At 41.7% G+C, this 15,556-nt stretch overlaps 1 protein-coding gene across 6 annotated transcripts in view; it reads left to right on the forward strand.

The window, feature by feature from the left end:
* The window catches only part of LOC141765114 (glutamate receptor 2-like), a 129,427-nt gene that overhangs the window by 85,874 nt on the left and 27,997 nt on the right, over positions 1 to 15,556 (forward strand). For 3 of the 6 annotated variants that reach the window (XM_074631047.1, XM_074631045.1, XM_074631044.1), the window contains exon 17: positions 10,342 to 10,456. In XM_074631047.1, coding sequence (XP_074487148.1) covers positions 10,342 to 10,456 — 115 coding nt within the window. Of the gene's footprint in view, positions 1 to 10,341; positions 10,457 to 11,369; positions 11,485 to 15,556 lie in introns of all 6 variants that reach the window. The other 3 variants (XM_074631048.1, XM_074631046.1, XR_012593381.1) reach the window with 2 other exon arrangements.

Consider the following 15,556-nt stretch of genomic DNA (forward strand, 5'->3'; position numbering starts at 1 on the left):
GTGTGCATGTGTGTGTGAGTGTCTACATTTGTTTTCCATTAGAAATGTGCTGTGTCTCCTTCCAAAAGAACTATTGGACATGCTTTATTTCCATATTATAGGTACATATTTTATAAAGATAGTATTTTAGTCATTTATTCAAATCCCTCAGAATATCCTGTTTTATTCCAATTTGAAACCTAGAGAATCTAGCTCCAGTGTGCCTGCTAGCAACAAGGCAAAGCATTGTGCAAAGCACAGTGGACTATAATCCAACGGGTTTACTTCTTATTCTTCTTCTTCCGCATCAGATTTTGCCGCGCTACTCCTCTCACAGCGTGGCCAACACCTGTACAAAAAATACATAAAAACGTGCGGAATGATCTGGAATGGTGTGCCATGACTTTTCTAAGAGATTCGCCGAGCGGTTTTCCCCATAGAAACCAATGGGAAATCAAAATGAAGAGAGCTTAAAAACACTCCTCTTTGGGGCCATAGAGATTAGCCATACTTTAACCTAGAAAAATTATTAAAAGTTTAAACGGGTCACGAGAGCTTTAAAATCTTTTGTAAATCAGTTTCATTCTGTCACCTAAATGGATCAGGGCCATAATTAATGTTATTAATCACACCTGTGTTCTGACTCCCCCTCTCCCCCACACCCCATCGAAAAAATAAAAGCCCCATCATCAAAAGCCTATCAATTTGTGACAAACAAGCACATGCGTGTGTGTGTGTGTGTGTGTGTGTGTGTGTGTGTGTGTTTTTGGCCTATAAATCGAGCGTCAGCTGCTCTCATCTCTCAAATGTGAGCATTTTCAAGACTGTTTTTTTTTTCAATTTTCAAGAAATATTATTGTTCCGCAACTCTCATATGTAATAGCTTCTTAGGAAGTTTCCTAATTAAAGGGAAAACAGAGACAATATTCAATTGATGCATTTCTAATTAAGTAATTTCATTTAACTGTAATTCTTTATCTTTTATCACAGAGCCTCAAGGGGGAGGTGTTTGAAAGCACCAATAATAATGAAGGAAAGCCAAGTAGCCACTGCCTGAGCCCACAGCTTGTTGTGCCATAGCTATTGCTGTAATGGTAACTGGCTGGCTGGTCTTACAGCCCTTAAGATAGTAACATGGGCCAAGACAGCGTTAGACAGCATGCAGTCAGACACTCTCTGAACCTGGTACTCTGTCACATATAACACACATGTTGCCAGTACACCGAAGGAGTTGAGGAATAGCTTCACCACAACGTTCGGCCAACAAAACCAGGTCACTTCACACCAGCATGTACACAATCACAATTTATTATATCTTAATGTAATGTACGCGTGTGTGTGTGTTTGTGTGTGTGTGTGTGTGTGTGTGTGTGTGTGTGTGTGTGTGTGTGTGTGTGTGTGTGTGTGTGTGTGTGTGTTGAGCTGCATGTTAGTCACTGAGTTTGTTTCTCACTTCTGTGTCTTTTCAGCCCGCTCCAGACGGCTGTATGGTTGTCTGCCCTGCCTTCTCTCTCTTCTCTGTCTCTTTGTCCCCGTCAGTCGGCTCTGAAAGTTAACTTTCTTCTGCAGAATGTTTTCAGTGACGATTGCAGTTACTTGTATTTGTTGAATTTTGCAGTTAAAGCTGCATTAAGCGATTTCCGAACCCCAGAGAGCAGTAGTAATAACTCCCAGTAATTAGTCTTCTATACTCCTGTATATTGAAAAATCAGGTTTATAGCTGTTAGCTGATCTTAAACGGTGAGTTGGGTGCTGACTGTGAGATCAGCAGCCCTAGAAGCCCAATCACATTATTCATTCAATTTGAATAATATCGCTTAATGGAGCTTTAAGTCTAACCCTTTGATAGATCTATGTATGACTTCTGTTGTTGTACTATAGCATGGTAGAACCAGAGACATATATATACAAATATATATACATTTCTATGACTTTCAGTCAGGAAATCTTTTGTTTCAGAACTAAATACTGGTCCAATTATTCACTGAATTCCTTTAAACATTATTCCCATGTCTCTGCTCCTAGCATGATCTTACTGTTGTCATTTAATCTTTGATTTTTCCCTTGTTACAACTAATACAGTCAAAGTTGATGATTAATGTTATAATATCAATGGCGGGTTCAGTTCAGAACACACACAAACACACACTCACACAAACACACACACACACACACCCTTTGGAATGTGAAAATGATTATATTCAAATCATATAGTATTTTGCAACCAATCAAATGTGAGGTGAACTGAGCCCATGCCAAGTTATTAGTCACATTTTTACACCACATAATGCAAAGAGTGTTTTAGATGTTTTAATCACTATACCCAGTACATGAGGTTTGCTATTGACACGCTTGCTTGATTCACTATAGGGTACAAAATACCACTCCCCATTAGCACCAATTTCACCGCCTTTTTGTCCTCCCATTACATCATTACCATTATGTAAAAAGCTCCTCCTGCTGGATTGTCTGTTCTCCTGTTCAAGTATTAATCAGTAAATGTAGGCTCACAGAAAAACAAACCACTGGGCTGGTTGCACAGAGATATATCAGATATATCGTTTACAGATTAAGATCAATCCTAGATTTGCTCTGGTGTAAGTTAGTGAGACAATGACTAATTATTTGAAGCCTAAAATCATTCAAGCTTACTCAGAAATGATGTTCAAGTTCTGTGGTTACATTAAGTAGCCCAAAGTAGTTTTTCTAACTTGGTTGTGTGTTTCACTATGGGAGATATAGACCACTCCTGGACTGCAGAAGCTCTCTCCAAGCCTCAAAGCATGTTGACCAGGGTAGCCTGTAAATCACACATATCCTGCACTGAGACTTCCCTTGAATAGGGCCCACAAAGTGACTTTACACCAGATATGTGGCAGTCTGTGGTGGAAAAATGGCTTGTCTGTATGGCCCAGGACTTAAACAGCTGATCAGCTTTCCTGAATCCTGCTGTCCTGCTCACAGGCAGAGCCCACACAGGGACAATGTGTTCTTTCACCGAGGAGAATGTGGTGGGAGAAAAGAGGAAAGATCCATTTTTGGGGAGGCTGAATCCAATTTAGGTACAAATTAGGGATGCACCGATACCAGTATCGGGTATCGGGTCCGATACTGTGCTCATGTACTCATACTCGCAAAACGGCTCCGATACAACGACACCGATACCACTTTACGGTAATGCGCAGCAAGCCCTTTGTCCACGGTGCGGCGAGGTCCGGGCGGCGAGCACTGTAAAAGCTGCGGCCGCGAGCCACCTTCACCCCGAGCCTTTCCAAGCCGACCTAAAGCCGGTGGCGGCGCACCTCCTCGTATGCGGGACTCCCCAGCCTGCCGTGTGTCGCTTACACCCTCCAGCTGGCTGTTAACGAGGGTCTTTTGGCACGGAGAAGTACTCGTATCGGTACTCGGTATCGGCGAGTACCCAAATGTAAGTACTTGTGCTTGGTCTGAAAAAAAGTGGTATCGGTGCATCTCTAGTACAAAATCTGTGGTCGTTTAGTCAACGAAAGTCAGCGTCCTGTTGCTCACGCTCGCGCTCGCTCTACATAGACATGAACGAGCATCGATCAAATCAGTGAGGCGACACACGTCAGCTAAAAGCACAATATCACTCTATATTTCACCTACAGCGCTTTTCTAGTCTTCCGACCACTCAAAGCGCTTTACTCTACATGTCAGTATTCACCCATTCATGACAGAGGCTCAAACCACCGACCTGCCGATTGATGGACAACCTGCTCTACCCTCTGAGCCACAGCCGCCCTGCTCCTTAGGAGGAGCGAAAGATGAGATCATTAACTAGATTTCATCCCAGAGCATGTGGTTAGGTGACTATGAGTCCAACTGTTGACCATCTCCTTAGGATTTCTGCCTGGTACTGTGGGCAAATAGCAGTATTTCAGAGAGCACACTTAAAGCTGCAGTTGGCAGAATATTTTTGGCATCACTGGGCAAAAAATCCATAATAACCTTTTCAGCATATTCTAATTCAAGTGTTCTGAGAAAAAACTAGACTTCTACTCCTCCTCATGGCTCTGTTTTCAGGCTTTAGAAAATCTAGCCCCATGACAGGAGACTTTGACCAATCACAGGTCATTTCAGAGAGAGAGAGCGTTCCTTTTGGCTTTGCTCCAGTCATGTGACCAGAACTTGCCGTTCCTTCACCAGATTTCACAAACTTTCTCATTTTACAGCTAAACAGTACACTACAAGATGATTCTGAACACATTTGAGGAGAGAAATAGGCATTAACGTAACAGAATATTGATCCATATTTGATCAGCGCTGCCTAGTTTGACCGTTTGATCAGAGTTTGCGAGTGATTGACAGCCGGCTCTCATAGACGGCAGCTGGACAGCGGATCAACTCTGACTGGTTGTTTTCACCGGAGGACATAGAGGAACATGATTTTTTTCAGGTTACCTGTGTCTGTACTACGATATAGCAACCGTTTTATAAAAATAACTTTTTTTAAATCATATTTGCTCCAATCTCACCTACTGCAGCTTTTAATGTGCTGCGTATCTGTACATCCTCTGAGGAAGAGGCTGAGATGGAACAGCGATTAGAGTGACAGTGAGCCAGTGAAGGCTCAACTGCTGGAGTTGGGCAAGTCCCAGCTCATCCATCGTGTGGATCTCCAGCTTTGAGTAGGCCTTGATTGGAAGCATACTCTTGAAACAACTGGACCAGTAATGGCTTATTTCTTTCACACTTATTCAGCACAATCTGGAACTGCATTCAGAGTCGGATTCCTTAACAGGTTGTCTGTTAAGCGGATATCCAAGATAGCCTCGGTGATCTGAGTATAGTTTATCGTGGGAATAGTGCAAGATTGACTTTGGGGGGGCTTGACTGATCTGTTACAGACAGATGTGCTGGCAAAAGGAGCTTCCGAGGGAATTCCCAAAGTGAAAACACACGATGAAGTTAGAAAAAGAACACGTTATTTTACGAGCTCGTTGATTTATTACTATTTCATAGGTATTTAACTTCAAGCGAGACTGGCTAAGTTACACAAGCCAGGATGCTCCACCACACAGCCAATGTTCAACAGTCACTATCGTGATCTGAAAACAAAGCAGAAAGACAATGGCAAAATATTAACATTGTATGGTTAGCTTTGATCACTTCTTGACAATTAAACATTCTCAATATATATACATATATATATATATATATGTATATATATATATATTTAGGGCTGTCAACGATTAAGATATTTAATTGCAAATTAATCGCACGTTTTATCTGTTCAAAATGTACCTATGTCAAGTAGTTAATAGTCTTATCAACATGGGAGTGGGCTGCTTTATGCAAATGTATGCATATATTTATTATTGTAAATCAATTAACAACACAAACCAGTGACAGATATTGTCCAGAAACCCTCACAGGTACTGCATTTAGTATAAAATAATATGCTCAAATCATAACATGGCAAACTGCAGCCCAACAGGCAACAACAGCTGTCAGTGTGTCAGTGTGCTGACATGACTATGACTTGCCCCAAACTGCATAAAGTGGGCATGCACAGTTTTTCCTTGCCAAAATTGTGTGTAAGTTTTGAACGTTATTTAACCTCCTTCCTGACAAGCTAGTATGACATGGTTGGTACCAATAGATTCCAATGGTTTTTATAGTTTCATATGACAGCAGTTCCTTCAGCTTTAAAACTGAGCCCGCTACAACCTCCGAAATATCGATTGCATTAGTGTGTTAAAGAAATCAGTGGCGTCAAAAGAAATTTGCATTAACACGTTAACTTTGACAGCCCTTATATATATATATATATATATATATATATATATATATATACAGTATATATGGTTTTCATGGATTACCGAGAAGAATCATTCCTTAGTTTGACTTGGCAAAGTTAGCACTTATGTTATGAAATTGATTTGCTCCTTATCCATCTGCCTCTCCAAAGTATACATGGATCTGTCCGTTTGCTCTGCTGAGATGACAGTTCCAGTTACTCCTGGACTAATCATGCAGTCATTTACTATAATTGTAAGTGACTGTTACTTAGATGTGAAAGTACCCATTAAAACTAATGGCCTAATGCTCACCAGTAGCCACAGGGGATTTACTCAGTGAATGTTAGCAGGCTCAAAGTAATAGTGTTCATGTAGATGTGATCTCCTGAATGACAGCAGTGAAGCTGGTTTAGAGGAGGATGATTACTGGTGTCAGCGATGCAGGCAGATAGTTTGACTGGGATGGGATGGGCAAATTGTTTATATATGTCTATGTATGGTTGGGCTTTGATGGCATTTTATGGAATCTGAATCTGAATTCTTTCAAATCCCTTATCGAATCAATAATTAGGGTCAGCTTTCAATATTTGTAAATACATTCAAGAAAAGCTTTAATTCTGCACCTATTTAATGGTCCCATATTGTAAAAAGTGAGATTTTCATGTCTTTTACATTATAAAGCAGGTTTAAGTGCTATATAAATACTGTTAAACTATCAAAACGCTCAATATACGGAGAAATACACACAGCCTGTATTCAGAAATGGCACGTTTGAAACAAGCCGTTAGGATTTCTGTCCATTTGTGATGTCACAAATATACAATATTTAGACCATTACTCGGTTTGAAACGTAAACATTCTAAATGTGTCCCAGTTTATTTCCTGTTGCAGTGTATGTAAATGACATCAGCTGACAGGAAGTAAACATGGACCCAAACTGTTGCCTAGCAACGCAATTCCGTTGCAATTCCATTGAAATGCACTAAAACGGAGTGTTTCAGACAGAGGGTGAATACAGGTATATTCAGGCAGACAGTATGAGGAAAATAAAGTTTTTTTTGAACATTACAGCATGTAAACATGTTCTAGTAAAAACACAAAATACAAGTACCAACCTGAGAATGAGCATGATATGGGACCTTTAATGCTTAAAGCCTGTGGCTACAAATTGAAAATATGTATCGAACAAATAAGAGATGCAGCCTACTGACTTGCAAGCTGCCTAATCCAAATAGCAGAAGTTCTGATTCAGAAATACCGGAGCAGTGCGGGTTTCGCGAATGCTCGGCCTATGGTATTGATGCTTGCAGCTTTCTGGAGAACCGCTCATACAAACAACTTCACCCTCGATACTGCGCTTCCTTGGTTCCTCAGCAATACACCTGCAGTGAGGAAGTTGTGTTACACACCCAGGTCGCAACCACTCATGGTCAGAAACACCACAGAAATACTAGCAAAACAGGGGTAGACTTTACTGTTAGGCAAGGTAGGCAACTGCCTGGGGCTCCAACTAAAAGGGCCCCAAACAGCTATAGCTTTATTATGATGTTTAGATATGAAAAATATTGAATCATGTTACTATTCTAACTCACTGTACCCCAAAATAAATTACAAAAGGCCCCAAAGCACCTAACCTTCACAAGATAGAACTTTGCGGTTTTGGTGCTTCCATCACACCGACCCGCATTGATTTATACATGTAAGAAGTTACAAACAGTCCCTTTTATATCACATAGTGATATTTGTGTTTTGGTAAAACAGCGCCCCTGCCAGGGCATCATTATCAGTTCAGGTGGAGAGTGGTACTGCAGCCCAGGAGACTGCAAGAGGCTTCCAAAACCGAACCCCACTTAATGATAATAAATTCAGATGAAGTTCTGAGAGAAGTTGATAAGAGAAAAGCTACGAAAATCAGGAAGACACCACAGTGACTGTAGAAAGATCGGTGTTGTGTCAAAGTGGTGTTTGTGAAGAGTCACTCTCACGGGAGTGCTTTACCTTTCTGTCCATTTCACATTACTGAGAAAAACAGTCAAATAAACACGTGCTCTTTGGTGGATTATGTGTTTGCGAAATTACAGGAGACGCTCGGACAGAGTCAGAAAAGATGGTGAATCTAATGTTATCAGTACATTTGGTCGATAACAAGCAATGTTATCTTTCTTCGTTTTTTGAACAGAGTTCTGCTGCTACAGACACCAGCTCAGAGCGGGACTGTGCTGGACTGTCTGCAGAGCTCTGAAGTTATTCAGCTATTAGTCAAAATGTATTCATATTGACCGTGTCGCATTTCCAAATTGCACCAATTTTCCAGCAATACACCCACCAAGAGTGAAGTAGATCGGATGAGCGGTTCTCCAGATATGCAAAGGACATACTACAGACACACATATAGAGAGACACACAGACAGACATATAGAGAGACACACAGACAGACAGACATTTAGAGAGACAGACAGACAGACAGACATATAGAGAGACAGACAGACAGACAGACAGTCATATAGAGAGACAGACATATAGAGAGACACACAGACAGACACATAGAGAGACAGACGGACAGGCATATAGAGAGACAGACATAGAGAGAGACAGACAGACACATAGAGAGACAGACAGACAGACAGACATATAGAGACACAGACAGAGAGACAGACAAACAAACAAACAGACAGATAGACAGACATATAGAGAGACAGACGGACAGGCATATAGAGAGACAGACATATAGACAGACAGACAGACAGACATATAGAGACAGACAGAAAGACAGACATATAGAGACACAGACAGAGAGACAGACAAACAAACAAACAGACAGACACATATACTGTAGAGAGACAGACAAACAGACAGATAGACAGACATATAGAGAGACAGACATACAGAGACACAGACATAAAGACAGACAAACAAACAAACAAACAGACAGACAGACATATAGAGAGACAGACAGACATATACTGAATCAACATGACACAGGTCGATTGTTTGTCATCTTCTACGACGCTTGACCTCAACCCACACTCAACCCAACTCTCATCAGTCATTTCTGAGATGCAACTCAACTTGAAGTAAACATTTTAGGATCTATTCTTGTTGTTTGTCCTTCAGTTTTAACGGTAATACTCCCCAACATGGTGACATCCCTAACAGTCACACAGGTTGTAAACAAACAACCAGATTAGTCAAACTTATCTGGAATAGAGAATGAAGGCAAGTGGTCAAATTAAATTGTCTGTTGTAAACATCCATCACAGTTTACAGACCAACCTCTTAAGCCCGGAACACACCAGGAACGTCAGGAGCGCGTGGCGGCTGCGTTACCTGTTGTTTTTTATTTCGGCGTAAGTGAAAGTGATCTATTGACTGTATATTAAAATCATACCAGCAACATCACTACACTTTCAATGTCTATCTGTAGAATATGTTACGGAGATGAAAAAAAAGTAAAGACTTATTTTTAAATCAACACTTCCTGCTTTAATATCAAAATAAAAGCCCTAAAGCGTTTTTTCTGTGTACAGAATTCCTTTATTTGTGAACACGAGGCTTTTATTCTGAAATATGTGCCGGACAGTGTTGTAGAACATGCAGTGACTTGGAGAGCTCCATGAATGAATATAGAACGGAATTTTAATTGTCAATTATTACTATTATTTACAAATAACCACACGTTTCTTAACCTTTCTCTAATTAAAATAAATATTAATGATATTTATAATGACATGAAATGCCCATTAAAAGGCAAACTCTATGTAGAAAGAAAGGGCTGACAGCAGCAGCTGCAGCAGCAAAAACGGCTGGTGTGAATATCAGACGCGTGAATCACGCAGCCACCACGCCACACAGCCGCCACGCGCTCCTGTTCCCTGTGTGTCCCGGGCGTTAGAGTACATACAGTAGTTGAGGTGTTCTCTTTCAGTGATGTCACCCGAGATTTCAAGATTTCAATTACTTTGGTGCCATAATGGATATAGCCATTGGCCAGTGCTACAGAAAACACTGTTTGAAGGGAAAACCAACATGGCTTACAGAGAGCACATTAACCAGAAAACAGCCAGGTTTTATTTTGGCCTTTTGCAAGTATCTTACAACATTTACATAGTAAGATATAACCCGACCTATCAAAGTCTGACATTTCATCCTGGTAAAACAGCGGTCAATGCCAGCGAACAATGGGAAGCTGATTCATTGATGTTTGCTTTAGTGTTCTGCTAATATCAAAATACAGAGGAGAGAGAAATGATTCAATAAGAGATTTGTAATTTATCAATCAAAAACCAGCTATCAGAACCCAACCCTATCTTTTTGTTTCTGTAAAGACATATCAAGTGATTCTGACTTAGAAATATGACTCAACATTCTCATTTCCATGGTTATTCAGCAGGTTGAGCTTAGCTGCTAAAACATGTTAAAGCTAATCCTCTCTAATACTGATGAGTTTGCTGCTAAGAAAAGAGAAGCGTTCCAGCTGTGTGTATATTCTGTATATACTTTTATGCTTAGAATTTAGCGTTCATGCTGCTAACATGCATACCAGCAGGAGGACTGACATTGACAACAACTGAAACTGCTAACAGCCACTGTGTTCATGTAGAAATGCTGTGAACCTGGCGGTGTTAAAGTTGAACGAGCAGGGGCTGCTGGACAAACTGAAAAACAAGTGGTGGTATGACAAGGGAGAATGCGGCAGCGGAGGAGGGGAGAGCAAGGTTAATACACACACACACACACACACACACACACACACACACACACACACACACACACACACACACACACATGTACACTCTAAAACACACTAACATGAAGGTAACACTGGGTTATCAGGTCTGAAAAATGTAAAGAGGCAGCACAGTTATAACGCCACATGTGTAGGTAGCAATCTGCTGTAGCTGTAGTCTTTCACATAAATCGAAGAACAAATGAGTACTCATAAATGACACATGTATATATATACAGTATATACTGTATATATATACTACATTTAGCAGTTGCCGATAAGCACCACCAACAGGTAGCATTGTAGCTCGTGCTGCTTCTTCCACAGATGTGTTGCACCCTGTTTGGTTGAGGTCAGGGTTAGGGCAGGCTTCAGGGGCAAGGTCAGGGTCAGGTGACCTCATACCAGATGGCAGCAACAGTGCAGGAGAAGGGCTGTTGATAAAGAGTTTGTGCAACCTGGACAAACTCTGTTTATCTATGGCTCTGGCCTGGAGGAATACTATTGCTGTAAAAGCAGAAAGGCTTTTCACTGCAGCGCCTCTCATTCTCTGTCTCTGGGGCCAAACAAGGGGGCCCTGACAATACAGGACTTCATTCTTTAACAGCTTTGTTACTGACTAAAGGTCTACACAGTTCCTCCTAAATAATAGGCTGGAAGAAAAGTTAAATATTTACCAGTAGTCACACATTACGGCATGGTCTATAAATTAAAAGTAATGTGGCAAAATATTGTAAAGTCACGCTTCAATGTTGTATCATTCATGACGGATGAAGTTCCTGCAAATAACAAACATTAGCGGGCCCTGTCTTGGTCGCTAGACTAGAGTGTGAGAATTGCTGCCTTACTAATAACATAAGATAACATTGATAATGATGTTATTTATGTTATTCCCATTAAAGAGTGCCAGTAAACCTTGCCGTATTGAAACTGAATGAGCAAGGGACCCTAGACAAGATGAAAAACAAGTGGTGGTACGATAAAGGAGAGTGTGGCTTCAAGGACTCCACCAATAAGGTTAGTTGTATATGTCTGTGGACCGATCAAACACACTGTCTGTTCACACATTCAACATGCACAGTAAGCTTGGTTCTATATATATCAGGAAAAGAAAGCATATCTGCACTTTTAAGATTGCAGTAGTCCCATATGTCTATATGTGTAAACCTGGGAAAAGAAAAACTTGCACAGTATGGTTAAGTAGAGGTTAGTTCCAGCTGTATGTAATGCCAAGGACACCCCAGGTTAAAGCATGGAGGTTCAAATGTCAAACTGTAATTATAAAGCTGATAAGAAGATAAACAAGTGGTGTCCTGAAAACAGAGTGGAGCTTCTTAAGATAAACTCACTGCATTCGCAGTTAGGCTTACTGAAGTGTTTGTTTTGTCTGTTTTAACACTTAAGTTAAATTCTGTCCGTCTGTCTGTCTGTCTGAACCCCTATTTAGACACATCGAGTTTCCAAGGGAATGTCTGCAAAGTAAAAGATGGAAATGGAGATTTAACTATAATCACACATTATATGCCTAGGTAATGTGTTGTCACAAGGGGTAATGAAAGGGATAACTAAACTCTGAAAAAAAAGTTTGAAAACTTGTGTTTGGTGGATTATTTCTCTGTTGTTACAATGCTAATGGTCATTGTATTTTACATCGTTGGAAAGCCTGTTTATTTACCTTCACAATGATGTCCAACTTGTAAGGATCATGCATTTGTGGGATGAGCAGCACAGCTGATTATGTGGGTAGCGCCCAAGTAAAATTTGCCAAAATTATCTGCCGATGCTAAACAGTGTATTCTCCTGTTGGTGTTGACTCTTGTTTTGAGTTGTTTGGTGGATTGGATGATTGAACTCTCTATCAGTAACAAAGAACAAACAAGACTTTATTGACAATTTTACACTTTATTCATTTAATACATCATCGGGAGCTTCAGTAGCGGTGGAAGATCCATACGCAGCCACAACAGCCTGGCACCTCCTCCTCATGCTGGTCACCAACCGGGTCACACGTTGCTGTGGGATGGCATTCCATTCCTCAACCAGGATGCAACTTGGTTTTGCGGAACACCAGCTTCAACTTGCCCTATCGTGCGGGCCTTATCCAGATTAGAAAAACATGACATGCCGATGCTTGGAGTAGATACCAAATGATCACTTTAGTAGGGCACAGCACCCAACAGGCCCCATGCACATCAGGCACCTGATTGGCAGCACCTGGAGCTCAAAACAAGAGTCAGTACCAACAGGAGAATACACTGTTTACCATTGGGAGAGAATTTTGGCAAATTTCACTTGGGCGCTACCCACATAATCAGCTGTGCTGCTCATCCCACAAATGTATGATCCTAACAAGTTGGACATCATTGTGAAGGTAAATAAACAGGCTTTCCAACGATGTAAAATACAATGACCATTAGCATTGTAACAACAGAGAAATAATCAACCAAACACAAATTTCCAAACTTTTTTTTCCAAGTTTATGTCTACAGGTTAAGGGCTTTTGGGAGGGTTGGTTTGTTGAGTCAAGGCAATCTTTTTTGTTTGTTTTGTTATTATTTCCCTAATTTCCAAGGGTGTAGACATGGGGGGTCTCAGCTCTGCCAGAGACTGCGCCCAGACCCTTCAGCCTGGCCTCTTCGAGGGGATATACTACTCTCAATCTTGAACAGCCCGCATACCTTCAAGGAGGCGGCATGTTCATTACAGGATGAAGCACCTGTATTATACATATTAGGTTTAGATCTGTTTAGATCTGTTTATTTAGTCATCTCCTTGGCCCCGGTTACATTTCCCTTGACTCCTGGGACCCCAAGCTCAAGACAATGAACAATTAAGCTTTACATGAACAACACTGATATTTTGAAAAAAAAATTAAGTCAGTTCGGTGAAATCGCCTTCATCAGGGGATTCAATTCTGGTGGCAAAGTAAATCTGTTTGGAGCTTTCACATGTAGTTCAACTTTGGTGAACGTTGACTTGCCAGATGACAAATTGCAAATGGTTTGACTGTGTGGGGGTGTGGGGTAGCTTGCCAGCCACAGTAGCTTGCCAACTAGCCCCGCAAATAGTCATTGTGACACCACGCTTCCAGCACGACCTATTTCACAAAGGCTCACAAATAAATCACCAAAAATAGAAGAGCAATGACTGAACTGTACGAGAAGGAACATTTCAATACATTACTCGAGTAAGACCTGGTGGTTTGACAATCCTACTACGTAAAGAGGCGAGGAACATATTTATAATAAGAGATGATGATGCATAGATGACATTTGGTGAAGGTTTATGGCAGGAAGGTGACAGCAAAGTGATCTGTATGCCATCCTCCATGGTTTAGGGGGCCATCAGGCAGGTCTGCTGGCAGCAAAGAGCTCCTTGGTACCTTAAAGCTCTCAGCAGGAGGCTGAAACTTTGGTATTTAGCCAAGTGAAGTTCTCTGTCGGACAGAACTGTGCTGGTATGCATAAAACTAAGCCCAGTCGCATCCCAAGGTCTTCTTCCGCAAATGGAAGTGGATCAGGAGTCATAATCACCTAAGTGATGAACCTCAGAATCAGAATCAGAATCATTTTTGTTTGCAAAGTACATACATACAAGGAATTTGACTCAGGATTTATGCTTAAAGGGACTGTTTGTAAGAATCAGAAATGTTTGTTAACAGCAACACCTGTGGCCGTTAAGTCAACGAAAGTCAGCGTCGGGCTTGCGCTTGTGCTCGCTCTATATAGACATGAACGCGCATCGCTCAAAATAGTGAGGCGACACACGTCAGCTAAAACCACAATATCACTCAATATTTCAGCTGCTTGGCAGTAATGTTAGCTGACCAGACGAAGGTCTCTCCATGAATCAATGCTGATCCTAGTGTTGGCTTTTCCTGCCTCAGCTTCCCGACCGCGGCCGGAGGGAACAGGGGAGACACCGAAGTTTTGGTCGGAGACGATAACGTTTCTCTCTGCGGAGCCCCGTCACTTCACAAGACACGGGAAACCTCTGTTGGTCTGGAGGAGTTGCAGCAGTTATTTCTGCACAAACGTCCACTGTACATTCACTAGATATTCTCAGAGCTAATCTAACTCTTCTGCAGTGTGTAGTGTGCGCGCATGCACCTGAGAGGTGGAGCGAAAGAGCGAGAACGAGCGCGGTGTGTGAATGAAGACAGGGCAGGCAGAGGAGCAGAGTACAGCAGAGACTCCGGCCCTGGAGACCAAAGCTACGATCTCCCCCGCGTCCTCCGACCGCGGCCAACACTGTTTAACAGACGGGCTTCACTAGATCTGAACAGCGTAGCCACACGCGAGCGTATGGGACACCGACCCGCAATGATTTATACGTGAAAGAAGTTACAAACAGTCCCTTTAATATGTTGTCTGTATTTAGATAGTTCTTTGGTGAGTAAGTCCCCTAGTTGGATGAGCAGGGAGTCTGGAGGTGTTTCATCAGGTGTTGTAACACCTCACTGACACAGGCCTGAAGTGGAATGTAAACACCGGTTTAAAAATGGTTTGCAGTTTATGAAAATCGTCTCGCAGTGAGGACTGCATGTTTTCTTCAACACTGTGACATCTGTACACCAACCTTTGTTAATGTAAAAGCAGATTCCGCCTCTTCTCGTTTTACCCGACAGTTCCGTTAAACGGTCAGCTCAGAGGCTTGGACCTCAACCTAATTTCCACACTTAGGTCATATGATCTTTTGATGGAGCTTAGCCCCTCTTTTGTATCAGCGGTCATTCAGGTGGTGCAAGGGAAAGCCACTAATAAGCAGGTAGTGTGGGCACAGGAGTGGGTAACCACCATGCTGACAGAGCGGCTGTACTGCAATGAATAGGCTGCCATGTTTAGATCCCTCTTCCAATGTTAAATGCATTCATTGTGTTAAGTGTGGGCTTAAACAGTGGAGGCTAACCCAGCATGCATGAAAGAAGGGAGGGGAGGCTTGGCCATAGTGTTACTATTCTAATGGCCATATGTTGATGTTAACATAGGCTGCAGGCTATCTGACTGGCTCCAGATCACCGTGTTGCATGATAAGCCAGCGAAACACATGGTTGGCCAGCCCCCTTGAGCATTAGAGTGCTGATACTGTA

The sequence above is a fragment of the Sebastes fasciatus genome, chromosome 3 (assembly GCF_043250625.1).
Source record: "Sebastes fasciatus isolate fSebFas1 chromosome 3, fSebFas1.pri, whole genome shotgun sequence".
NCBI classification, from domain to species: Eukaryota; Metazoa; Chordata; class Actinopteri; order Perciformes; family Sebastidae; genus Sebastes; species Sebastes fasciatus.